The sequence below is a fragment of the Salvelinus fontinalis genome, chromosome 6, assembly GCF_029448725.1.
Source record: "Salvelinus fontinalis isolate EN_2023a chromosome 6, ASM2944872v1, whole genome shotgun sequence".
Lineage (NCBI taxonomy): Eukaryota > Metazoa > Chordata > Actinopteri > Salmoniformes > Salmonidae > Salvelinus > Salvelinus fontinalis.
The window spans coordinates 35549504-35577243 of NC_074670.1; the positions used below are offsets into that span (position 1 = coordinate 35549504).

Sequence of the window (27740 nt, forward strand, 5' to 3'; positions counted from 1 at the left end):
CTCGTCTCCTGTGAGAGACGCCTGACGCGTGTGGAAAAGGGCCACGCAAGTCCTACTTCATTTCTCTCTCTCTTTCCCTCAATCAGCCGGCCCCACCCACTCGCTTTGCTAATTAGAATGACCTACAACTGGCTCTGACGCCATCACATAAATAAGCAACAGCACACCTGAACTAAACAAATGACAGTGCCATTTAATTGCGCCTAATTATCGCTATGATAAATGGAAGAATATAAATGGGGGGAAAACAAATGACTCCTTCTGCCCTCAACCTCTCTTCCCTCTCTGTTACCTGAAGAAGAAACAGAAAAATATGTGTGTTATCATACATCATTATATTGCGGTGGGGGAAATAAAACCACAAAAATACACAATTAATCACGCGGAATCTAAAAGCAGAGCCAGACGATCAGGCGGGCAGGTTGAGACGTGAGCGGAAAGCGAGCACCTCTAGGACACCGTCGTCCTGTTAGGAAGAGAGGCGGGGAGGGAGGCTGGATGGGAGTGGTGCACTAAATTACACTAAAGGTTATCGTCACTGTAAAGCACCGCCAACACTACATCTAATTGGACCCCGACGCTGTTTCTGCTCCCATCATTCATAGCGTTGCGATAAATTTGCGGATGGGTGATTCATTAAGATGGAGGTGCGGCTTGCAGACCTGGCTCTTTCCGAATGTCAAAGCAGAGGAGATTTACCTCACCTAACCCTCTCTCTATCTCCCCCTCTTTCTCAGAAAACTTTCATCTGATGCAGAGAGAAAAGAGACATGTTGTGTGTTCTCAGGGCCAATCCTTCACACAGGGACAGACTACCGGAACTGTATTGTTGCTGCCTATGGTTCTAGTCACTTGGTGACATAGTGACAACAAGAAATATGGGTAGTCTGAAAGGGGATGATTCCAGACGGACACATAACTCATAGTGAAAAAAACAGAATGAATAGTAAAACAAAAAGGACATGAGCACCAGCAAACATGCACTGACAAACACATGCACACAAAACTAACGGGCATAAGCAATGGGAAGCAGCAACCCAACGTGAATCGACGGGAACAACATACTTGTTTGGGAGCTTCCGAGGGGTTGGTCTGAGCGTCAGCACCTCGGAGTCCGTTATAATCAAACACGACTGTGGGGAAGAAGGAGGGAGGGGTGGGGGTGGGGGGGTGGGGGGGGTACTTGTTTAAAAAAAAAAGCTCATAGTCGCCATTCGCCAGCATCACCACAGCAACGACCAGTTAGTTATAGAGAGACAACACAACAACAGCAGAGCGGAGCTAGATGATGATGATGATGATGATGATGATGAGACCTGGTGGAGTGAAGCCAGTGATTTAATATGACACAGACATGCTAATGGGAGGCCTCGGGGTGACTGGCCTTTCGCGTGAGGATGACGTCCATGCTGAATAAAACCATCGGTGACAACATTAATTACAGCTCACTCTCTCTCTCTCTGTGTGTGTGTGTTTGTGCAGTGTGTGTGTGTAGGGGGTAAAGTGTGTGTGTGTGTGTGTGTGTGTGTGTGTGTGTGTGTGTGTGTGTGTGTGTGTGTGTGTGTGTGTGTGTGTGTGTGTGTGTGTGTGTGTGTGTGTGTGTGTGTGTGTGTGTGTGTGTGCATGCCTGCACACGCTCATGTGTGTTTACAGTGGATGCTGGGGGGGAAGAGGACTCCCTCTGCATCACTTACCGTTTGGCTCCTGTCACTTAGCATCACTGGCTGTGCCACAAATCATTCACACTCTCCATAAAGAAGTTACTTATCTCACTGTCTACCCATATTACAGCTGACCCCCACTGATGGACATGACCAGAGAGGAGAGGAGAAAGAGGACAAAGAAGAGGAGGAGCAGAGGAGAGGAAAAGATAAGAAAGGAGGCACAATAACTGGTTTGGCTGCTGGACAAGGATGAGTGATAATGGAGACATATGTGGGCATGATGGACAAATCCTATGGTTCACTAGCATGCACAATTCCTTCTCTCTAACTGACAGGTGATTAATAATGTATAATATTTGTCACAGGTCAGCAAATCATATTCGTTTACAACCTACAGACAGCTATTCTGGTCGAGGGCAAAGAATGAACCCACAGGCCGAGGAGCGCAAATGAACAAATAATCTAGTTGAATGGTACTGATGTTCAGTATTGGATATGTGATTGTATGTGTATGTGTGTGTGTGTGTGTGTGTGTGTGTGTGTACACGTGTGTGTGTACAGGCATATGTGTTTGTGCGCACATACATGTGCACTTGTGCGTGTGTATTCACACACCTGCGTATGTGCGTGTGTGTGTGTGTGTGTGTGTGTGTGTGTGTGTGTGTGTGTGTGTGTGTGTGTGTGTGTGTGTGTGTGTGTGTGTGTGTGTGTGTGTGTGTGTGTGTGTGTCTGTGTTAATCCCCATTTACCTGTGTGGGATCTCATGTGTGTGCGGAGGTGACTGGGCTGACTGAAGCTCTTCCCGCACTCTTGGCAGCCGTATTCCCCTTGTCGAACCGGAGACCTCAGCATCCCTACAACACAGAGAGAGCGGAACATGGGCTAAAACGTCCTCTTAAAACACACACCCTCTGTGACGACACAGAGAGAGGGATACGGGAAGAGAGAAAGAGAGGTAACAGGGAACGGGTGATAAAGGAAGAGTAAGGGGAATGGGGAATTGAGAGAAAAAAATGAAAATCCACACAAAAAACCTGATGACCAAAATGAAGATGTAGAGATGGATGGGAGGATGGAAAGAAAAAAAGGAGAGATAGAAGGGAAGGAATAAATGAAGGGCCGCACCTGCTGCCTCGACCTCTGAATGCTCAGCTATGAAAAGCCAACTGGCATTTACTCCTGAGGTGCTGACCTGTTGCACACTCTATAACCACAGTGATTATTATTTGACCCGGCTGGTCATCTATGACCGTTTGAACATCTTGAAGAACGATCTCGCCTTAATGGCCATGTACTCTTATAATATCCACCGGCACAGGTCAAGACAGAGATGGCATGACCTTCCAGAGAGGACAGGTGGTGGCAGAACTCTCCCCTTGAGCGATTTCATTTGGGAGGGATTTAATACGACGAACAATACATAAAATGACGTAAACTATGTACTCTCATAATCTCCACCAGCACAGCCAGAAGAGGACTGGCACCCCCTCGGAGCCTGGTTCCTCTCTAGGTTTCTTCCTAGGTTCCTGCCTTTCAACTGAGTTTTTCTTAGCAACCATGCTTCTACATCTACATTGCTTGCTCTTCGGGGCTTTAGGCTGGGTTTCTGTATAAGCACTTTGTGACATCTGCTGATGTAAAAAGGACTTTATAATCACGTGTAATTGATTGATTGGAAGTATATGAATGGAACACAGGGCCATAAAGGAGTAGACGCCGACAGACGTGGTCAGACTAGTCTCTCGTCTCTGGCTGGAGAGAGCTAGCCTCAACTCTAGTAGAGAAGAGTAGAGTATAGAGAGGGAAGCATCATTAGTATGTCTAATGTGTCATTATGGGAGGCTAGCTCCAGGGGTTGGACTGCAGCTGTCACACAGCATCATCTCAGGCTCTGACAGGCAGACACACACAGCTACACGGCCGCCGCATAAATTACAGCCAATTAAAACGCCCCGGCTGTGATGTGCCCGCTCCGCTGCCCAGCCCGCGTGTCACATGTCAGGTGTGTGTGTGTGTGTGTGTGTTTGAGAGAGAGAGAGAGAGAGAGAGAGAGAGAGAGAGAGAGAGAGAGAGAGAGAGAGAGAGAGAGAGAGAGAGAGAGAGAGAGAGAGAGAGAGAGAGAGAGAGAGAGAGAGAGAGAGAGAGAGAGAGAGAGAGAGAGAGAGAGAGAGAGAGAGAGAGAGAGAGAGAGAGAGAGTTCTGTTTATTTGTACATGTGGGTACATGTGCAGAAGGGGAATATAAAAGATCACCGGCGTGTCATCCGGTGATGCAGGATGCAGGGAGGCAGCAGGAAGACGAGAGAGACCAACTTGGTCCATCCATCGTCACATATCCCCTGTCCTCCCCACCACCGCCACTACCAACCCCTCCAATGACCTCTTCCCCTGCCAGCCAAAAAGCCCTTGGGGTGTGTGCAGTGAGTGAGGGGGTGAGTTCCCAGCCCTGCCTTGGCATGTACCTGGGCTCGTGGTACCCGCTGGTGGTATGGGTGACAGGGGAGGGGAGGTGACTGAGAGTGTCTCTGGCAGATCTAACCCTGCCTGGCCCCTGGAAACATCCAGCCAGACCCACAAGCCTCTCTCTCTCTCCCTCTGAGGCACCAATGAAAGACAAGTGAGCTGGACTAAACACACTAATGCATACACACACACACACACACCCCACCCCTCTGCCACACACACACACACAAACAACACACATCCTGGCTTTCTCAAAAAAAGGTCACTTTATAGCATCTGACTCAAAGGGCTAAGGCGGAGCGTGACGGTATCTGCCTGGACGGGTGACAGCGATGTCATACGTCTGCCTCCCAGGCTGTTTTCTCTCTCTGGAACATGGGGAGGAATAGAAGCCTGCCAGCTGGGTGTCTTAAGCAGAGGCCCACTTGACCTTAGGAAAGCAGCAGCAGAATACGGGGAGAATTCAGGATGTTTTGGTAATCACCATTTCTAAAGCAGCTGCTGCTGGGTTAATTATTATGTCTCTTACCCCCCCGTCTGTGGGAGAATCATCAGCCGTAGCCTTGAACCAAACAGTTGGCGACAGGTCACCGGGAGAGCGGAGATATGCCTTGCAGAACAGAGACCCACGAAGGTCCTGCCACATCTTTCACTGTTATAACATCACCAGTGGAGGCTGGTGGGAGGCGTTATAGGAGGACGGGATCATTGTAACGGCTGGAATGGAATCAATGGAACGGACTCAAACGTGTGATTCCCATATGTTTGATGTGTTTCATATCATTCCATGTATTCCATTGCCGCCATTACAATTAGCCCGTCCTCCTATAACGCCTCCCACCAGCCGCCATTGCTCCCTACATATAAAACACACACTGCCCCAGATACAGCCTTTTTACAATATACAGTAGCTTGTGTGCTCCTACACACACACACATGTATTCTGACATGGTCAGCACACACACAGCTACTTTAATGCATCTCCCTTTCATTATTCATGCTCCTGTCAGACTGGCCAGTCGGCCTGTCTATCAATCATCTTCTGCTAGATGGTGTGTGTGTAGGCGTGCGAGTGTGTTTGTGTGCGTGCGTGCGTGCGCGGTGTGTGTGCACGCCTGCATACATCTGTGCGTGTACACAACTGAGCCCGTGTGTTTGTGTTGACCACCTCAGGGGCCAGTCCTGCTGGCAGATCCAGTCCAGTGAAGCTCCCCGCCACATGTGACATGAGCTGTCAATCAGCGAGCCAAAAAAGGTCTGCTCAAACATCTCCTGACATTTGGCCTTTCCTCTAAACACATGATCCTAAGGCATGTTTATCATCATCATCCCTACTACCCTTCTCAATGTCTCCCCTTCTCATCACAGCACTGAAAAACATGTCTGAGGATCTGAGTATTAGAGCAGGCCTAAATGTGGAAAAAAATGTCATTTTTTCTCTCACTGTTTGTGAGAAGGTGGAGTTTTGTGCCAGAGGGTGACTTTACCGTCATTAAAGATCTCTTGTGAGAGTGGCAAACAATGAGTGGACGTTCCCTCTGTTTTCTTGATGTTATTTTGTGTCCACGTCATGTGCCAAGTTCGCTAAACATATTTTCCTATCTATTTAAGGACCTAAGGTTGTTTCATAGCTCTGCCCTGGCTCTTACCTGTGGGGTTCAGGAGGGGGTTGGCGGCACCCCAGCGGTGGTAGAGCGTCGCCAGGTCATTGGAGTTACAGTTCTTCAGGAAGCTCAAGATGTCCATGGGCAGCTCTGGTGTCTCCACCCCCCGTGCCTCCTCCTGTTTCACCTCCGCATGCTGGGCTGAGGAGGGGTAGGAGGAAGAGGTGGAGGATACCTGGACAGCGCTCCCAAGTGTCTGGGAGTGGGAGGCTCCATAGCCCTGGCCTGCCGTGGTGGTGTTGTGGGCTGGGCGCTCTGCCCTGGGTCTGCCCTGGGACTGGGGGTGAGACTGGGAGCTGCTGGACTTGGGCTGGGGCTGAGGCGAGCTCCTGGCTCTGCTGTACTCTGCCAGGCCATGTTTGCTGGACAGCATGAATCCAAGGCCTTCTTGAGGCAACATGTACCTATCCACCAGCCTGGTGGTTCCTCCAACACTGGGGCTAGGGGCTGAGGGTCGCTGGGGAGCCCCGGCCGCAGTGCTCTTCTCCAGGGAGCCGGTCAAGGAGCCTCCCCGTGGGTAGATCTCCACCCTGGGCCTGGAGTTGGAGCGAGAGCGCTGGCCCTGATCCGGCACAGCCTCGCCTCTCTGTCTGCTGCCTGCCCTGGGAGGCCGCACACTCTGGGAGCCTGAGGCAGAGGAGGAGGATCCTTGTGTGGAGGAGGAAGAGGTGCTGGGTTGACTGGCTGCCCTGTCCCTGACGTCTTTCTTCTGGCCCCCATTCAACGATGGGGGGCGTGTGCGGGGGGTGCGCACCACAGGGGGCAACGGGGGACACTCCCTCCCATCCAGAGCGGGAGGAGGGCCCGTGCGTCTCCTGGAGGACGAACCCTCTCGGGGGCCCTTGAAGCCATTCTTCAGGAGGGCCCATTTGGGGGCCAGGGCACTGCTGTTGATGCGATGGGCGACAGTCTGGTGCATCCACAGCACCTCCAGGTAGTGGGTGGAGTGGGAGCAGTAGGAGCACTTATGACTGGGCAGGCCCTTCTGCTGAAGGGCTGAGGAGGCCGGGCCCCTGTGACCCTCGGCTCTCACACACAGGTCCAGAGGAGCAATATGGTGAGGGTCAGTGGGTGAACTGCTCCCGTCGGTGCATTTGTCTCTCGACGGCCGGGCAGAGAGGTAAGGGTGGGGGACAGAGGATTGAGCAAGCCCGTCGAGGAGGGCCCTCTTCAGCTTGGGGAAGCTACTGGGGGTGCCTCTCTCAGAGCTGGAGCTGGGGTTGGGAATGGGTCGGCCGTCACAGGTGTGCTGGAGACGTAGATGGGACAGGAAGGCAGAGGACTCCGTGCTGACAAAGTCACACAGGCTGCAGACGTAAGGCTTCTCATCTGTGGAAGGCAAAACAGAACAGAGATGGTTTGGTCACTTCTCTGAAACATTCGGCCAGTGGTGGGAAAAGTACTCAATTGTCACACTTGAGTGAAAGTAATTAATACACCATGACTCAAGTAAAAGTGAAAGTAACCCAGTAAAATACTACTTGAGTAAAAGTCTAAAAGTATCTGGTTTTAAAGTATCTGGTGGAAAAAGTACAACATTTTCATATTTGAGTAAAAAGTAATAGCATCGAATTCTTTATATTATATTAAGCAAACCAGACGGCATAAATATATTTTATTTGTATTTTTTTATGGACAGACAGGGGCACACTCCAACACTCAGACATTATTACAAACAGTAGCAAATAGAGCCATGACTACATGGAACTCTCTTTCACATCAGGTAGCTCAAGCTAGCGTTCAAATCTGATTTCTTTTAAACAGACAAAACAATACCTCATGGCATGAAGAGACACACACTAGTACATTATACATGTGGGATTGTGGAGCAGTGTATATTTGTATAGCTCACAATGTCTTGTGCGATGTATTGTTTTATTAATGATGTAGACAATGATTTTGGTTGCGATCTGTTGCTTTATTCCTTTTTGGGCTCCAGGAAGTAGAGGCTGCCTTGGCAGCAGCCAATGGGGATCCTAATAAAATACTAAATACAAATCCAGTATTTGTGATTAGTGAGTCCGCCAGATCAGAGGTAGTAGGGATGACAACACGTTATATTGATAGGTGTGTGAATTGGACCATATCGCTCTCCTGCCTGAGCATTCAAAAATGTAACGAGCACTTTTGGATGTCAGGGAAAATGTATGGTATGAGTAGAGAGTACATATTTCCTTTAGGGATGTAGTGGAGTAAATTGTAAAAGTTGTCAAAAAATAAGTAGGAAAGTAAAGTACAGATACCCAAAAAACTAATAAAGAGAAGCCAGTTCAGAAACAGAGCCCGAGTCCCTGCCTGACGTATCAGCTGGGATTGCACCAATTAGATGCCTGCAAAAATCACGCCTGCCTTATATGGGGGTCTATTTAAGCTGACCGGTTCTGCTCACATATCCTGCTACCACTTGCTGCTACTGCTAGTAATGCTTTTGCTTCTTTTGCCTCCACCTGTTAGGTTCTGTTTTCCTGCTGGGGGATATTTATAGCTTACCGCGCTCACTGCTTGTTGGTTATTTTATATATTAACGCTTTGCTTGGGCAGTGAGTTACCCTGAAGGAGCAGAGCCTATATCGACAAGACTGGCATTATCCATTCTTTAATAAATGGTTAAACATATTTCTACTTGGTGTTTCCTTTCCGAACTTTCTGTATTTCTACTTAGTTAATTTACACCACTGCATTCTACAAACATTATATGAACATTCTGTTTTACTAACGTCTATGAAACATTCTACAAAACATTGATCTGCCTAGAGGTATGCTTGAAGTAGTAGCTGACAAGTTTAATTGAGTCATGTTCCATGAAAAAGGGGGTGTTGCGCTTCCTCATGACCACTTGGTGACAGTGTTGGCCTAAATACTAAACCATAAGAATATACGGAGAGAATCTGAATTGATACCTCATGTCCCCTCTCCTCGCCTCCTTCGTAAAAAACCAATAGGAGCATAAGGTCAGTGGGAATTCTGATTTTCTTATACAATGGGTTTTGAGAAGGAGGCCAGGAGAGCGGACAAGAGTCAAGGAAATGCAATTGAGACTCTCCCATAGGCTAAAATGTATGGCATTCGCATCTGATTCAGTGCATCTGTACATGTCACAAAAGAGTGTCATTCCAGATTATTCCGACATACGAGAGTAAACAGTGTCTTTTATCGGGAAATTAACAACATGTAGAAATTCACTCTGATGCGAGAAGTATTCCTCGGCCTAATGATGACTATGATCATGGTTTCTGATATCACGATAAGAATAACTGAAGGGAAAATAGTCTTCCTGCCTTTGATACCCTGATTAATGTATTTAAATTGTCTGCATTACTACGCTGAACAAAAATACAAACGCAACATGTCAAGTGTTTTATGAACTGAAATAGAAGATCACCAAAATGTTCCATATTCACAAAATGTTTAACTCTTAAATGTTGTGCACAAATTTGTTTAGATCCCTGTCAGTGAGCATTTCTCCTTTGCCAAGATAATCCATCCACCTGACAGGTGTGGCATAACAAGAAGCTGATTAAACAGCATGATCATTACACAGGTGCACCTTGTGCTGGAGGCAAAATCCCAATCTAAAATGTGTCGTTTTCTCACACAACACATTGCCACAGATGTCTCACGTTTTAAGGGCGCATGCAATTGGCATGTTGACTGCAGGAATGTTCACCAGAGCTGTTGGCAGAAAATTTAATGTTAATTTCTCTACCAAAAGCTGCCTCCAAGCTGCCTCCTCTTCATTTTAAAGAATTTGGCAATACATCCAACAAGCATCACAAGCCCAGCCTACTTGTAACCACACCAGCCCAGGACCTCCGCATCTGGCTTCTTCACCTGCGGAATCGTCTGGGATTAGCCACCCGGACAGCTGATGAAACTGAAGGTTTGCGCAACCGAAGAATTTCTGCACAAACTACCAGAAACCATCTCAGGGAAGCTCATCTGCATGCTCGTCATCCTTACCAGGGTCTTGACCTGACTGCAGTTCGTCGTCGTGACCGACTTCAGTGGGCAAATGCTCACCTTCGATGGCTCTGGCACGCTGGAGAGGTCGCGTTGCACGACCACAAATGGTGGTCACGCCAGATACCGACTGGTTTTCTGATCCACGCCCCTCCTTTTTTTAAGGTATTTGTGATCAGTCATGTAAAATACATAGATTAGGGCCTAATGAATTGATTTCAATTGACTGACGTCCTTTTCTGAACTGTAACTCAGTCAAATCTTTGTTGCGTTTATATTATTGTTCAGTGTATATTTCTACTGGTTGTAGAGTGCAGTTGTCAATGTTCGCCACATGGTGGCATATATACTGAATCCACCCTGCACACGCACATTAACAGAACCCCACGCAATCTATCACACATAAACATGAATACAAAAACACCCACACTACTCCAGAGCATTGATCACCCACCTCTCACTCTCTCTCCCTCATACCGGAAGAAACACAAAACACACACAAATGTCCAGTAACACTTCTTGAGGCCCCTTAAGGCGGCAATCAGCAGTTGAAACAATAACGAAGCACGCTCCTCGCCCCTGGAGATGGGACTGGCGATATGTAACCACTCTCAAATTCATAGACAGAGCAATGGATATTTACTTTGTTTACAAAAATCAGGGTCAAACAAGCGTATATGTTGGGTTCTGCTAGGGCACCGGAGTTGAACTAAGCATCCTGAGGCATTTCTAAGTTATATTCTTCAAGAATCCAATGGGTACATATCCTTCATTTATCATTACAAAAATGGATGTAGCAACTCCAGATTGCCCCTTTAATTAAGGAGGATATGTGTCCACACACTCAGTGCCTTGTGACGTACAAGACCTCCCTTGCCCACTGAAACAAATGGACACACACACACACACACACACACACACACACACACACACACACACACACACACACACACACACACACACTTAGAACATGCCACTGCCATCTGCTTTTCATTTTGGCTTCCCTATTATCCACATACTGCAGTGGCTAACACCCAGCCAGGGTTGAGCTGGAGGCTAATCTCTGAGTGTGTGTGTGTGTGTGTGTGTGTGTGTGTGTGTGTGTGTGTGTGTGTGTGTGTGTGTGCGCGCGCGTGCGTGAGTGTGTTTTACATTTGACATTTTAGTAATTTAGCTCTATCCAGAGCTACTTATAGTTAATGCATTCATCTTAAGATAGCTAGGTGAGACAACCACATCTCTCAGTCATACATAGTTAGCTACTGTATTGAGTAAAAACGTACTATCAGAAAAGTCTGTGCTAGTAGATGGTGCATGTGTGCATGTCTGTGTTTAAGAAGGGGAAAGCCCTGGTTCCCATAGAGCTGTCAGTGCCATAACCTGCCTCGCTGCCAAGGGGAAACCACGGGGGGAAATAACATCCATCTGACATAAACAAACACTGGGTGGGATGTCCGCCATTAACTGCACACCTCCCTCGCTCCCTCCCTCCTTCACTTGCTCCCTCCCGCCCTCCCTGCCTCCCTCGCTCCCTCCCACTCAGCACTCTGTGGGAGTCAAGGCAATCGAGACTGGAACTGTAGCGACGCTCTTCTCCTCCACGTGCAGTGCAGACATGCAGGTACTCCTGGAACCCAGAACCAGATCTGGCTTGCGCTCACCATTTCCACTGCCGACAGTAACCATACAAACATTCTAAACCTACATTACTCAGCCATTTAGAAAGACTATCCACACTTCATAAGTAACGGCCTGAAAATGATCATGTTCTCCTGTACAAATAGTAAATAGGTTTTTAAAAAAGGACTTTAAATACTGTCTCTGTCTGGGGATGATAAGAGTGATGGACAGGGTGGCAACCTGCCAACTCCTCAGCAGTGTATCACCTCACCTCCATGGACCTGATCACCTGTGTATAACTGAGTGTGCACATGCATTTATTTGTATTTTACCCTTATTTGACCAGGTATGTTGACTCACAATACATTCTCATTTACAGCAACGACCTGGGGAATAGTTACAGAGGAGAGGAATGGGATGAATGAGCCAATATTGGAAACTGGGGAAGATTAGGTGGCCATGATGGTATGAGGGCCAGATTGGGAATTTAGCCAGGACACCGGGGTTAACACCCCTACTCTTATAATAAGTGCCATGGAATCTTTAGTGACCCACAGAGAGTCAGGGCACCAGTTTAATGTCCCATCTGAAAGACGGCACCCTACACAGGGCAATGTCCCCAATCACTGCCCTGGGGAATTGGGATCTTTTTTTTTTTACCAAAGGAAAGAGTGCCTCCTACTGGCCCTCCAACACCACTTCCAGCAGCATCTGGTCTCCCACCCAGGACCAACCCTGTTTAGCTTCAGAGGCAAGCCAGCAGTGGGACGCAGGGAGGTATGCAGCTGGTGCATGCTAGGTGTGTGTGTGTCCTCTGAGAGTATGTGTGTCCATTAGGAGTGTCTCTATAAATAACAAATCCCTGAGACGTGGAGTGCAGGATAGGGATCAGGGTGACTGGATGGCGTCAGCGGGGATTAGGTAACCAGCCAGTGGAACATAGAGGGTATAGGTAGGGCAGAGGACGTCCTACCAGGCCCTGTTACCGGACTGTCTGACAGGGGATCTGAGATTGCTCTTTCCACCTTCTCCTCCCTCCTTAATCCTCCACCCCCTCTGCCTCCCTCCTCCCTCTCTGCAGACGACTTTGTCAACCACTTTGAAGAGAAGACTTCGCTCAGCCTATTGAGTCCAGTGGTCCCACAGAACAACCCTACACCTTGACCGCTTCCTCCCCTCTCTCTCCAGATGAAATCCTGAGGCTAGTGAGCCCCGGGTACCCAACAACCTGCCCGCTCGACCCCATCCCCTCCTCCCTTCTCTAGGCCATCTCTGGAGGCCTTCTCCCATTCCTCACTACCCTCATCAACTCATCCCTGAAATCAACACTCAACTCCTCTGACGTCAAACACTACAGACCAGTATCCCTTCTTTCCTTTCTTTCCAAAATGCTTGAGCGTGCTGTCTCTAACCAACTCTCTCACTATCTATCTCAGAACGATCTCTGACCGCTCTTCTCTGTGTCACAGAAGCTGACTCTCTCTCTCCTCTGTTCTCATACTCCTAGGACTATCCGCTGCCTTCGACACCGTGAACCATCAGATCCTCCTCTCCATCCTCTCAGGGCTAGGTGTCTCAGGCTCTACAATCTCTTGGATTGCATCTTACCTGGCAAGCCACTCCTACCAGGTGACGTGCAGAGGATCTGTATCTGCACCACATACTCTCACTACTGGTGTCCCCCAGGGATCGGTTCTAGGCCCTCTTCTCTCAATACACCAAGTCACTCGGCTCCGAAATAACCTCACATGATTTTTCATATCATTGCTATGCGGATGACACAACTACTTTTCTCATTCCCCCTTCTGATGCCCAGGTGGCAAAACGCATCTCTGCGTGCCTGGCAGATATCTTAACTTAGAATTTGGCTCACCACCTCAAGTTCAACATCGACAAGACGTAGCTTCTCTTCCTCCCGGGGAAGGCCTTCCCGCTCCAAGACCTCTCCATCACAGTTGACAACTCCACGGTGTCCCACTACGAGAGTGCAAAGAACCTTGACGAGACCCTGGACAACACCCTGTCGTTCTCTGCAAGACGTCAAATTAGTGACTCGCTCCTGCAGGTTCATACTCTACAAAATCCGTAGAGTACGTCCCTAACCCACACAGGAAGCGGCGCAGGTCCTAATCCAGGCACTTGTCATCTCCTGTCTGGACTACGCTGTTGGCTGGGACCCCGCTTGTGCCATCAAACCCCTGCAACGTGTCCATAATGCTGCAGCCCGCCTGGTGTTCAACCTTCCCAAGTTTTCCCATGTCACTCCGCTCCTCTTCACACTCCACTGAAGCTTAGTTCCACGACAAGACCATGGTACTTGCCTACAGTGCAGCAAGAGGAACTGCCCCTCCCTACCTTCAGGCTGCACTCAAACCCTACACCCGCAACCCGAGCACTCCATTCTGCTACCTCTGGTCTCTTGACCCGCCCACTCGGACAGCAGAGTCCCTGCCCATCTTCCGAAAACAAGTGAAACTCTACCTCTTCAAAGAGTATTTTAAGTAATCCCACGACATCACCCCCCCCCGCACCCCCCCCCCCCCCCCCAGAAAAGGTTTTGTGAACTAACACTCACACTTGACTTTTGTCACCGCCTTACTAGCTCTGACTTTACTAATAGCTACTTTATTGAGGGAAAATGTACTTGCTATGACTGTGATATGTGTTTGTCCCACCTAGCTATCTTACGATGAATGCACTAACTGTAAGTCGCGTCTGATAAATTACTAAAATGTAAATGTAAAATGTGGCCATCACTGCCACAGCCGGTGTCCTGTTCATTTGGCGTCAAATGGGGAAAAAAACTGAAAAACAGGGAGGGACTACCTGTCCTTGTCCAATAACAAATTCTTATTTGTATTTTCTGTTGTAGAACATTTAAAAATGTATTTCATTGTGTAACCTAATGAACATGACCCTGAGTTATGTTTTAAACCGACTGCCATGAGGGAGGAAAAAAACAATGCTCACTCCTCACTCAGAATCCATTGCTGTGATCTTAAAATCTCCTCAATCTCTCATTAGCCTGGTCTCAGATCTGTTTGTGCGGACTCCTATGGTCATTGTGATGACAAACATGTTGAGTTGTCTATACTGCACTAACAGTTCTGGAACCAGGCTACTCACTCATGGCTCTGACTGCACGAGTTAATATTCTTAATGTTCTCATACATAGGCTACTGCACATAACATCCTAAGGGATATCATAATTAAGATCCATTCTCTGCATACTAACTGAATAAATACATGTTTCTGTCTGAGGATTTAGTACACGAATGACAAAACAGGAAGTTCACAACAGACATGAAAAAGCGTTTTATTTTTTTCTTGTGTGTGACACTATGTCGACTGAAAAAGCAACAAGTGCTCCTTTCTTTCTTTAGTCTACTGAATGTCTATGGTTGGGTGTTCTCATGCTATTTCTCTATTTCTCTCTGCTCAATTTTCAAACATTCTCATGTTGAAAGCTGAGGGGGAGAAAAAAATACAGATTTTTTCACTGTAAATATTATTTTTTTAAAGGAGAGCAAAAACATATTCACACAGATAAAAGGGGGGGTTTCCTGAGACAGGAAAAGCTGAAATAGCACACTGCTCGAGCCCGAAGAAAAGCTACTTCTATTTCTGCCATTCTAAACCGCCAGGGAAGAGAGTGAAAGACTAAGCTCGGATTCTTAAACTGTATGAAAACATGATACGCAGAGACATATTTTCAACAAGTTAGTGCTAACACTGACACCCACTCAAATACCTGTCTGTACCCTTCTGAAGAACAAAACATACATACCAAGCAATCTTGACTCTTAAATCAACCCAGATGTATATGTTTATCATGATTTCCCCCCGGTGTTTATAGCCCAATACTTTTTTCACAGTGTTTATTGCTCAAAGGAGTGAAGAAATGATAGGCATTCCAAAAATTCCAACTCCATTGTATTGCCACTTTCAAAGCATAAGCTTTCATCAAACCACCCATTGACTTTTCATCTCGGACTGCTTTTGTCAACAGTCTTGTTCTTTTCAACAGTGGCTTGAACACAAATGAGAATATAATGACCTGACATGATACAGTCTATCATGTTGTTTTTGTAAAGCACACTCAAAAACAGATCCTGAGCAGTTCCGACTATCGCCACAGGGTGGCTCATGTCCCCACTCCATATGGGGCTGAGTTGATGAGATGGAATCACAACGATAGGGATCTCACCAACAGATGTTTGCTAGTGAGAGTGTCAAGATCAGGGGCATTGAAAGAGCTTGAAAAGGAATGAGCTCCTACAGCATGCTTAACATATTCCTTACATTGAAGCTTATCTCTTGGGGCTGTTGTCATTCTAAATCTGCATACAACATCTGCGCGATGAGGACAGAGCTAAATAACTTGCTGTTGTCAGAGAAAGGGTTTTGTTTACATTCTATTTCCTCTCAAATATTGCCCAATTTCCCCCCTCACTAGTCCAACTAAGGTCACCCGACAGAAGGCTTATATTAGGGTCAGGAACTAACAGTCGAGGTTTGTTCACTAACCTGCCAGTTGGACTGCATCGGCGGTGCTCATCTCAGGGGCGTCCTCTCCCAGGGTGGAGGCTGGTGGTGAGTTCCCGTACCCTGGGGTGCTGGGCCTGCTGGGAGAGCCTGATTCGGGGTCACTGGTGGATCCCCAGCGGTCCACTCCTTGCCCTGCCCTGTTGTCCCCTCCGGACCCGGAACCCCTGCCCCCGTCTCGCCTCTGGTGGACCCGCTGGTGCACAATCATCTGGTGGCGGCTGCGGAACACCTTTCCGCACTCAAAGCACTCGGTGGACTTGGTCTGGCTCTGCTGGAAGGACGAGGGACGTCGGCCCTGGCGGGAGGAGGGACGGTACTCCGAGTCGCTCACGCTCTCGGGGGTGTGCTCCCCTGGGGAGGTGTAGTGGCTACTACCTCCTCCCCCGCTGGTGCTGCTGCGTCTCCCTGAGCGTCTCTCTCTCTGCTGGCCCTCCAGGATGTAGCGGCTGCTCTCCTTCTCGTACACCACGGTCCCTCCAGCCAGGACCTCATCCCCTTCTCCACCTGCCGTAGCCTTTATACTGTATGCCTCCACAGGCTCCAGAACCCTGCCCCGAGTAGCCAGCTGCCAGGCCTGGTAGCTACAAACTGGGTCCAGCTCGGGGATTTTCTGGCCCAAGCGCCTCTTCTCTTCCTGGGGCTTTTCTTCGGCAGCTGGGCGGAGGCTGAGGTAGTCCAGGAGGCGCCTTTTGGCACTGGGAGAGTCCCCGTCATCACTAGGTCGTCTCTGGCCCTGTGTCGGCTGCTTAGCCTGGTTGTGGACCTTCTCGTGGGTCCTCAGGCTCTCTCTGTCATGGAACAGGTTGCCACACTTGGAGCAAACCTGGTAAAGGTTTGTGGAGGTCACATTGGTCTCTGGGTCTTGGGCCACGTCGTTGATGGTGGCCGCGGCCTCTTGGGAGTCTGCCTTGGGTTTCCCCCGGCCGGAGGCCTTGGAGCCAGTGTGGGTCTTCATGTGGCTCTTGAGGAACCAGGCTTCCCTGAAACGGCGGCCGCACACCCGACAACAGTGCTCAAGGAGGCCTGCGTGTTTCTTCATGTGGGACTTAAGGAACCAGGCCTGTGTGAACACCTGGCCACACGTCTCACAGGGGAAGGCCCCATCAGTGACCTGAGTCCCTGTTTCTCCCTCCGTTGCCACTGCCTCCTGACTCACTGGGTTAGTCTCGTCCTCCATGTCGGCTGTGATGTGGACCTTCTCGATGTGACTGAGGAGTTGGTCCTCGCGCTGGGTCTGGTACCCACACAGACGGCAGCAATATGGCCGCTGCTCAGAGCTCGACTTCTCCCTTTTGACGCTCCTCACCGCCGTCTTCCCTATGCCCTCTTCTGTGTTAGCGTCTCCGTTGACGACCCTGTTACAGGCCGAGCTGCTCTTCGTCGGACTGGTTCCACCGTCCAGGCCCTCGGACACACCCACTTCACCTGACCCCTCCTCTTCCTCCTCTGGCCCATCCTCCGCCTCCTCGGGGTGGTGGCTAGTGAGTGTGCGCAGCTTGTGGCTGCGGATGTGGACCTTGAGGTTGCCTTTCTGGGAGGCACGGTGGTCGCAGTAGGGACACTTGTAGGGGCGTGCGCCTGTGTGGCGCCGCATGTGCTGCGACAGAGAGCTCTGGAAGGGGAAGCTCCGGCCACACACGTTGCAGTCGTAGGCTGAGGCCTTGTCTTCTTCCCCCTCTTCTCCATCTCCTCCATGGCTGGCCTTGCCACCCTCCTCCCCCAACGCCAGCCCTCCCGCCTGGGTCTCCATGGCCTCCACTCCTCCTCCTCCGCTCTCTCTGGGGTTCATGGTGCTATGCCTCCCACTCCAACTCCCTGCCTGCGCTAGCTCGCTAACAGTGGATCTACACTGCTATCTGCGGTAGCTCATCTAGCTCTAGCGTTCTCCGTCTGTATCAGCCAATCCCAATGCTATCTGTCCGTGCTCATCCACTGCCAACTGTAAGGGTGCATCCAGTGCTATTTAGGCCGTGTTCATCTCACACTTTTTTCTTAATGAATCCAATGCCATCTATCGGTCTTCAGCCATGCACTGACAGTCAGTGAATCCAACACAGTCGATGTCTCTGCACCTGCTATAGGGGCCTTTGTGAAATGGCTTACACAGCGCTATCTGGAATCGTACATCTCCGGGTACCTTACACTGTGTCAGACTGAATCCGTCATGGTATATGGCAACACATTAACAAGCTCTATCTGCGGCTGTGTATAGTCAGACACTGTTACTCCATGTCCCCTCTCCTGTTCAGTTCACTGGCTGGCTTTTCTTTGGCTTTATTTTTCAGCACATCAGCAGCTTCCAGGTTGCATCACTCTCTGTGAGCTCTCTGCACAGCCTGTGCAGGTCCTCACCCTGAGAGAGAGAAAGAGATCAAATGAAATCGAGTAACTCACTAATTCTGATAAATGTCTCTAAATGTCTTTTATATCTTATTGAATTGTTCAACATGCATATTTTGGCAATAAAGAAATGGAAAGAGAGAGAGAGAGAGAGAGAGAGAGAGAGAGAGAGAGAAAGACAGAGACAGAACAAAGAGACAGCGTTAGCATAGCCAAAGCACGCCACTTCACCTACAGTGATCCGTTACACATTTGCATATTCATATCTCCAGGTATGTGTCAGAGCATGCAGCATGTGTGTACGTTTCTATGTAAGTAAGCACCTCGGCGTGTGTATCGGGTGATATCATATGTAAGTCTGTTGAAATGTCAGACAGAGAGGGCCACTGTGTGTGATTGTGCGCGGCGCTGCCACTGACGCCACTCCAGCTGAGTCGACACTTTGAACACAATCGCACCGCAGAGCAACGTTCATTCACATCAGCAAGATCAGCACCAGCAGCCTGAGCCTAGCCACCATATTCCCCACGCCCGCTTCAACTGACACTATCACATGGCAGGGATCTTAAGCACACAACAGGAAGTGGCTCTTTTTACTCTTCCAGAGTAAAAAGAGAGAGAGAGAGAGAGAGAGAGAGAGAGAGAGAGAGAGAGAGAGAGAGAGAGAGAGAGAAAGAGAAAGAGAAAGAGAAAGAGAGAGAGAGAGAGAAAGAGAAAGAGAAAGAGAGAGAGAAAGAGAGAGAGAGAGAGAGAGAGAGAGAGAAAGAGAGAGAAAGAGAGAGAAAGAGAGAGAGAGAGAGAGAAAGAGAGAAAGAGAGAGAGAGAGAGAGAGAGAGAGAGAGAGAATTTATGAGTTGCTTTACACTCTTTCTCATGTCTCAATCTCACTGTTGCAAGTTCCACAATTCTGAATGTGGACTCAACAAAAGCCCAATTGAAGTGCAGGACACATACCAACAAAGGACAAAGACACCAATTAATGTGAACTTTTTACCTCGAAAAGCCCCTTGCTGTATTCAGATTAATTTCAATTTGAAAAGACTAAAATGAATAATACATATATAGAAAGGGAGAATAATAGAGGATTGAGTTGGAGTTATGAGGTAGGATGATTGACAGCACGATTACCGGTTATTACATCATCCACCGCTCATAGCTCGCCAGGCTGAGTGACTGACTATCGTTAGAAGTGGTTATATAATCGATCAAAATCCTAAGAGGACGAGGTGGGAAATGAGGGGCTATCAAAACACACACACGCGCGCAGATACACACACACACACTGCCATCGCTGAGTAAACGGTGTTGCTTTTACACGGGGAGAGTATAGCCCTATATGTAAGTTAAACCGTGCCTATGTGAGTTATCACAAAGCAGTTATCGTCTGCTGTACATGGACATCATATGGATTGAGCAACATGTCAACAGCAACTCAGGCATAAACGCAATAGGTATGGTGAACGCTGTGCCTACATTTGTGCGAGCATGACACTGCCTAATGCCTATGACAGAAGCCCATTGTATTGTATCAGAGAGAGTGAATATCTCAGACGTTAAGATTTCCCCGGTCCACACGTTACAATCTAAGCCGCTTAAAGTTAAAACCAGGTGTAACACTTTGGTTGTCGTCTCTATTCCACATCCTCCCCCAGAAAAACTAAGAGCCAACAGGTGCTGTTCTCAAAGGTGCTGAAGACAATATGTTCCATTGAGAATTACTGAACGATTCAAGGTCTGAATAACAGCCACAACCTAAATGCTAAACAGTCACTGTTAAATAAGTGAGACAGTACAGGTGCATCAAAGTACTCTACCCTTCACCTTAAGAGACTGCTGCCCGATGTACATAAAGTCACTGAACACTGGTCACTTTAATAACGTTTATATACTGTTTTTACTAACTTTATGTGTATATACTGTATTCTAGTCATGCCTTATCCTATATAACTAGTGCTGTACACAACTGTTCTATTCATATACTATCCACACTGTCTATACACACCATTTATATACACTTGAGTGTACAATACATTAGGAACCCCTTCCTAATATTGTGTTGCACCCCTTTTGCCCTCAGAACAGCCTCAATTCGTTGGGGGCATGGACTCTACAAGGTTTCGAAAGCCTTCCTCAGGGTTGCTGGCCCATGTTCACTCCAATGCTTCCCACAGTTGTGTCAAGTTGGCTGGATGTCCTTTGGGTGGTGGACCATTTAAATACACGCGGGAAAATGTTGAGTGTGAAAAACACAGCAGCGTTGCAGTTCTTGACACACTCAAACCGGTGCGCCTGGCTACTAGCATACCCTGTTCAAAGGCACTTAAATATGTTGTCTTGTCTCAAGGCTTAACAATCCTTATTTAATCTTCATCTACACTGATTGAAGTGGATTTAAAAGGTGACATCAATAAGGGGTCGTAGCTTTCACCTGAATTCACCTGGTCAGCCTATGTCATGGAAAGAGCAGGTGTTCCTAATGTTTTGTATACCGGTCTCTGACATTGCTCGTTCTGATATTGCTTAACTTCTTGCTATTCTTTTTCTACTTGTTGGATTATGTGCGGATTGTTATTGTATTGCTAGATATTAGTGCACTGCTGGAGCTAGAAACATAAGACTTTCGCTGCACCTGCGATAACATCTACAAATCCGTGTTCGCGACCAATACACCTTGCTTTGATTTGATCAAAGTAAAGTCTAAGAATGATTTTCCTGGCAGAGCATTGAGCCTCAAGGAACAGATATTAGTAATCACAAAAAAACTAAAAAAGAGACTAAACTTCACTGAATCACACTAAAACAAGCCTTAAGCAAATTACATATGGGCATTTCCATGTAAAAGGACCCATGAGCACCAACATGTGAAGTTCATAGGAGCATGTCAAATTGGGTGTCAAATGAAAGCGAAGAGTCTATAGTTGGGGAAAACTAAGGCATAAATACATTTTTCAACCATTTTCCGTTAAAAAAAATGTGGGCATAAGTAAAGGCTTTGGAATTTATGATAAACCGGTGGAAAAGGGGTCTGTCAGAAAAAGTCCTAAAAGGTGTCAAAAATACATCAAACACAATAATGTTGACGTACAGACCCTGACAACTAATATCAACACTTATATTTAGTTTTTGGAGAAATTGTTAACCTTCTGTAGGTTTAAGCAATATGGCCTTGTAGTTCCGTAACCAAAAACTCACATATCTTTAAGACATTTTCAAATGTCTCTCCCTCATCAGGAAGGAGGATATCGAAAGCTCACAGAAGTAACAAGTAAAGGTAGACCCATCAATTAGCTATAGTTATTTTACTGATATCAATTTGGTTTATGAATTATTAAGTGATTCAAACTCATAATTCCATAACCAAATTGGTAACGAGATTACCCCAAAATCAGTAACGGAATTACTGCAACTGAATTGGCTGCAATGGGAAATCGTAGTAGTCACAAACCACAGTTGGGTCATCTGCTACTGTCCTCCCTTCCACTTGCACACTTACGTTCAGTTGATAACGGTTTCCTTTGTCTTTCTTTTGTGGTCAAACCAAGAGTGTTACAGTCTGAGTCTAGACAACCCCTCCCTCTATCTCTCTCCCTTGCGCTCCCTCTCCAGGTCACCTCTCCCAGCTCTTACTGACACCTACCCATAAGCACCCTCTCTTTCCATTTACTGTAACCAGCATTTTCCCCCACTAAGCACTGGACGTCGATGAACGTTGAAAAGTGTGGACTGACATTTGGTCAGTCCACACTGGCGTTGATGTTAACGTCCACAGACAGACTGGACTGGGACAAATCTGAACTTATCATAGACGTATGATTCACAAGTTTGGATAGTACAGCACAGTAGAGAATTTTTTTTTTCTGTACTGAACTATACTCTACTTTACTGTAATGTACTGAACTCTACTGTGCTCTACTGCACTGTACTCTACCCTGCATTACTCGGCCTTACTCTATTCTACTCCGCCCTGTCCTGCTGTGCTGTTTTGTACTGCACTGTACTCTGCTGTGCTGTACTGTGATGTCCAAACTTGTGAAACATGAGGAGAATGAGATTCAGATCCATAATTATGCATTTCTGTATAGTACAGATCATGTAATTCCGATACCGTAATTCCGTTACCGGGTGTAAATCCACTTCAATTAGTGTAGTTCAATAACCAAGAGATTTTTTTCAAATTCAAGGTACCATGTCATAGCTGACACCCCATTCTTCTGCAGACATCTTTGAATAATAATTCGGAGCATTTTTGTAACAGAGGTTTTGGAAAACGTGGGTCGCATAAAAAGCTGAGGGAGATTTTACCATAACTCTGTTACCAAAGTTTGCATCTGCACAGTTCTTCCAATTCATTTGTTTTTGTAAACTTTTCTGTAGAAATTGTTAAAACTATTCCTTGTGCATAGAGTTGTACTTTGAAATCAATGGTTTTTGTTTGGCATCCATTTTAAAGTCAAAGCGTAAATACCTTGGAATCGCCCATAAGGAATTCACATTGCTGGAAAGGACTGACAAGCAAACACCTTGATCTGAACAGATCTTCATTCTCCCCCTTGTTCTTCCTTAATATCCCTCCCATCTGTCTCTTACCCCATTCAGTCTGAAAGTGGTTACATTTCTCCAGCCCCATTCCTCAGCTGTTTACCAAATCAGTGTCGGAGAGTTCACTTCGTTATTGTTCGAACTGCAGATTGCCCCATAAATAAATACTTCCTGGTTTATCTCTTCCTGTTTAAGCGTAAAAAAGAGGATAATGATCTTATTGGTTATTAAATGGGGTTTGCTGATTGGGTAAGTATTCAGCGAGCATTAAGCCTGTCATCCACCAGACGATCACATGTCCAAATTAAACTGTAATGAGATTAGCCTAGCTGAAGGAGAAACAATGTGTTCCCCTCTCAACACAAAGTAAGGAAAAAAAGGACAAATTGACTAATAGTGTATGTGTGTCTCTGTGGATGTGTTAAACTATTCTTGTGGGGACCAGAAGTCCCCACAAGAATAGTAAACAAACTCAAATCTGACCAGCTGAGGTAATTATGTTCATCCCCACAAGGTCAAATGCTATTTCTAGGGGGTTTACGGTTAAGGTTAGAATTAGTGTTAGGGTTGGAATTAGGTTTAGGGCCAGGGTTAGGAGCTAGGGTTAGTTTTAGGGTTAGGAGGTAGGGTTAGGATTAAGGTTAAGGTTAAGGTTAAGTAAGAGTACGGGTTAGGGTTAGGTTTAGGGGTTAGGGAAAATAAGATATTGAATGGGACTAAATTGTGTGTCTCCACAAGGTTAGCTGTACAATACTTTGTGTGTGTGTGCGTGTGCGCGTGCGTGTGCGCGTGCGTCCAGAGGGACAACATAACCATTCATTATTAGGACTTCTGTGATGAGCGCTACACTAATGCAAAAACTACACCCACCTAGGGCTTCTTCTCAAAGTCTTGATTTCAACATGTCCACACACCCATTCTCCCCACTGATCTAAAAAGCTCCTCATATACTATGATAAGCCCAACCTTGAAATGACTGCCTTGGCTGTCATGTAGCCCACCCCATCTTGCTAGCGTCGTTGATCCCAACCCTGATGCGGACGCATGGTTTGAGAAGGGCTAAGTCTAATATACTGTAGCTCTATAAATGTATTGTACCATGAGTTTAAAACCCAAATAACCCCTATCAGCTGAGATAAGGGGGGTGTTAGTGGAGAGGAAGACAAACCCCCCCCCCCCCCCCCCCACAACATGTTGAACTCGGGCAGCTGAAGGTCTAGCTGCTGTGTGAAACGAGGAAATCCGCTCTTATTTTTCCCAGCGGTCCAGAGCACTTCCAAGAAGGGGGCCTATTTCCATCTCAGATCTCAGGGAGGTTCTTGGGACATCTGGAGTTGGTCTTGCAGCACATTCATCGGTGTGTCAGGCAGGGAGAGAGACGAGGAAGGAGAGCGGAGAGCCATAGCTTTACTCTCATCGCTGTGATGGATGACACTGTCAGCCAGAGGGAGGGCTCTCAATCACAACAAACAGCGCAAAGAGAGGCGGAGACGCAGCACACATCTCCAAACACAGAGGGGGGGGGGGGGGGGGGGGGTGGAGTGATTTGGCCTTTAAAAACACACTCTCTCTCTCCTTCTCACTCACTTTGCGCTTTATTAAAGCAAATGGCTCAGGGCCATTTCAGTGTGGGGCATCGTCAGCCCTGCTGTCTGTTGTAGCCTCATTGGTTACAGAGAGCACAGCATTGTATGCTCTCGTTGGCTGGCCCTCAATACATATCCGTCGCCAAACTCACTGGCTCCAGGTCATCTATAAGTCTTTAGTAGGTAAAGCCCCGCCTTAGGTAAAGCCCCGCCTTATCTCAGCTCACTTGTCACCATAGCAACAACCCACCCGTAGCACGCGCTCCAGCAGGTATATTCCACTGGTCATCCCCAAAGCCAACACTTCCTTTGGCCGCCTTTCCTTCCAGTTCTCTGCTGCCAATGACTGGAACAAATTGCAAAAATCTCTGAAGCTGGAGTCGAATATATCTCCCTCTCTAACTTTAAGCATCAGCTGTCTGAGCAGCTTACCTGTACCTGTAAACAGCCAATCTGTAAATAGCACACCCGACTTCCTCATCCCCATTTTATTACTTACCCTCTTGCACTTTCACTTTCACCTCAGTATCTCTACTTGCACATCATCATCTGCACATCTATCACTCCAGTATTAATGCTAAATTGTAATTATTTTCGCCTCTAGGGCCTATTTATTGCCTACCTTTTTTATGTGTAACTCTGTGTTGTTGTTTTTGTCACACTGCTTCGCTTTATCTTGGCCAGGTCGTAGTTGTAAATGAGAACTGGTTCTCAACTGGCCTACCTGGTTAAATAAAGGTGAAATACATTTTTTATTTTTTATTAAGAGGAACCTATACGGATAGAAAATTAAAAGTGGACTGCTTATTCCCACACACATGCTTGAACAAATGCACAAATACGCACATACACACGCCTGCACACGCACACAGAAACACGCACACAGAAATGAAATTGCCAAACAGAGGGGTGCTTTACAAAAGTTATCCACCCAGATTTCAATGAGGTCCACGCACACTGTGAGCTTCTAACACTGCTCCATACAGAGAGAGACTGGTTCATACTGAGAGCTGCAGTCAGTCACATGTGTGCTTTGGGCATTAGACAGAGAGAACTCTTTAAAATCACACACATACACACACACAGACACAGTATAGAGACAAAGTGGACATTCAGTGCTCAGAGCGGGACAGCAGTGGTGTGGACAGAGCCCCCGTCACCTCGCCTCTCCCTCCATCAACCCCAAGCCAGTGGATTCTCAGACCAATCAATAATCCATTATGAACAAACTGTGCTTTGCCTCCCCACTCCCGGCAGGCAGACAAAGAGCCTTGCTGTAAGCCGTGGGATGGGGAGAACCAGAGAACGAGAAGAAGAGAGGGATAAACAACGACAGGACAGGGCAATAGACGACCCATGGCATGCCCAGTTTGGAAAAGCATAGGCTACTACTTCTGCATACAACTGTTTACACAAAGTGGAGTTATGTTATCTAATGACTTTTGTACGTATGTAATGCATGTTAATGTACATGTACGTATGACCAATTGGTGTCGCCTGTAGCATACAAATACAAATCAAATCATTTTGATTCTCTGTAGCTTACTTTGTTGTTTAACTCTTCTTGTCATGCTCCCTGTTCATATAGCTGAATGTATTTGCTTCAATGACAATAATGAGGCTTTGCGTTCTAGTGTAGTCCCAGTCCTGCTGTGTGTGTGTGTGTGTGTGTGTGTGTGTGTGTGTGTGTGTGTGTGTGTGTGTGTGTGTGTGTGTGTGTGTGTGTGTGTGTGTGTGTGTGTGTGTGTGTGTGTATGCATGCATTTGTGCATGAGCATTGTGGTGTGTGCGTGGGACAGGCCCATGTAGTGTTTGGGTGGAGGGCAGCAGAATCCCATAGCCCAGCACCCTGTGGACTGCCTGGGCTAATGTCTGGGTCTGGGACTGTCAAAGCAGGTCAAGCTCACAGACAGGGAGATCAGCGGGGGGCTCACGGCGTCCATTATCTCCCCCCCCCCCCCCCCCCCCCCATTCTCCGTCCCCTATACCCATACCAATCATACCTCCCACTCAACCCCAGCCACAGCCCCAGCAGAAACCCACCATTAATGTGTCAGCATAGACAAAACACAATGGAGGGATCCTCTCTCTCCCTCTCTCTCTGTCTCTGGTTGTCTCCAGACCTTTGAGAAGTGGGATGGGAGGAGGGTGGTGGGTGGAAGAGGAGGGTGGGGGTCTCTCTACGTGAGAAGGGTCTTACAAATGAAAAGCACCGGATCCCTGCTTGGGTGTATAGAGCAGGGCTGTAGGAGGGAACAGGGGCCAGAGCAGGTGTTTGGGTCAACAATGTCATGTTCGATTTCGGAGAGTGGGCCGTGCTGCTGGATTTACTGCATGGTCAAGGAAAGGAGGGAGGGGTGTTCAACAACAAAAAACTGTTGTTCTGCAGCACCCGGCCCCCCACCACTAGAATCTGAAGTCAAATGTCTACTGTTTGCTGTTTGCTGATGATCTGGTGTTTCTGTCCCCAACCAAGGAGGGCCTACAGCAGCACCTAGATCTTCGGCACAGATTCTGTCAGACCTGGGCCCTGACAGTAACTCTCAGTAAGACAAAAATAATGGTGTTGCAGTTCCCAGAAAAGGTCCAGTTCCCAGGACCACGAATACAAATTCCATCTAGACACCGTTGCCCTAGGGCACACAAAAAAAAAAACACATACCTCAAACCTAAACATCAGTGCCACAGGTAACTTCCACAAAGCTGTGAACGATCTGACAGACAAGGCAAGAAGGGCCTTCTATGCCATCAAAAGGAATAGAAAATTCGACATACCAGTTAGGATTTGGCTAAAAATACTTGAATCCGTTATAGAACCCATTGCCCTTTGTGGTTGTGAGGTCTGGGGTCCGCTCACCAACCAAGAATCCACAAAATGGGACAAACACCAAATTGAGACTCTGCATGCAGAACTCTGCAAAAAATGTCCTGTGTACAACGTAAAACACCAAATAAGGCATGCAGAGCAGAATTAGGCCGATACCCGCTAATTATCAAAATCCAGAAAAGAGATGTTCAATTCTACAATCACCTAAAAGGAAGCAATTCCCAAACCTTCCATAACAAATCCATCACCTACAGAGAAATAAACCTGGAGAAGACCCCCCTAAGCAAGCTGGTCCTGGGGCTCTGTTCACAAACACAAACAGACAACACAGAGCCCCAGGACAGCAACACAATTAGACCCAACCAAATCATGAGAATAATATATATAATTACTGACACATTGGAAATAATTTACAAAAAAACTGAGCAAACTAGAATGCTATTTGGCCCTAAACAGAGAGTACACAGTGGCAGAATACCTGACCACTATGACTGACCCAAAATGAAGGAAATCTTTGACTATGCACAGAT

At 47.3% G+C, this 27740-nt stretch overlaps 1 protein-coding gene across 2 annotated transcripts in view; it reads right to left on the minus strand.

Annotated features, from left to right (window-relative positions):
• LOC129857763 (zinc finger protein 516-like) overlaps nucleotides 1-27740 on the minus strand; it is a 65639-nt gene that overhangs the window by 3531 nt on the left and 34368 nt on the right. Inside the window, exons 2-5 of one of the 2 annotated variants that reach the window (XM_055926307.1) lie at nucleotides 15898-18271; nucleotides 5776-7119; nucleotides 2414-2518; nucleotides 1066-1133 (exon numbers count right to left, since the gene is read on the minus strand). In XM_055926307.1, the coding sequence (XP_055782282.1) occupies nucleotides 1066-1133; nucleotides 2414-2518; nucleotides 5776-7119; nucleotides 15898-17707 (3327 nt within the window). In that variant the 5' untranslated portion in view covers nucleotides 17708-18271. The remainder of the gene's footprint in view (nucleotides 1-1065; nucleotides 1134-2413; nucleotides 2519-5775; nucleotides 7120-15897; nucleotides 18272-27740) is intronic. The other variant, XM_055926306.1, reaches the window with a different exon arrangement.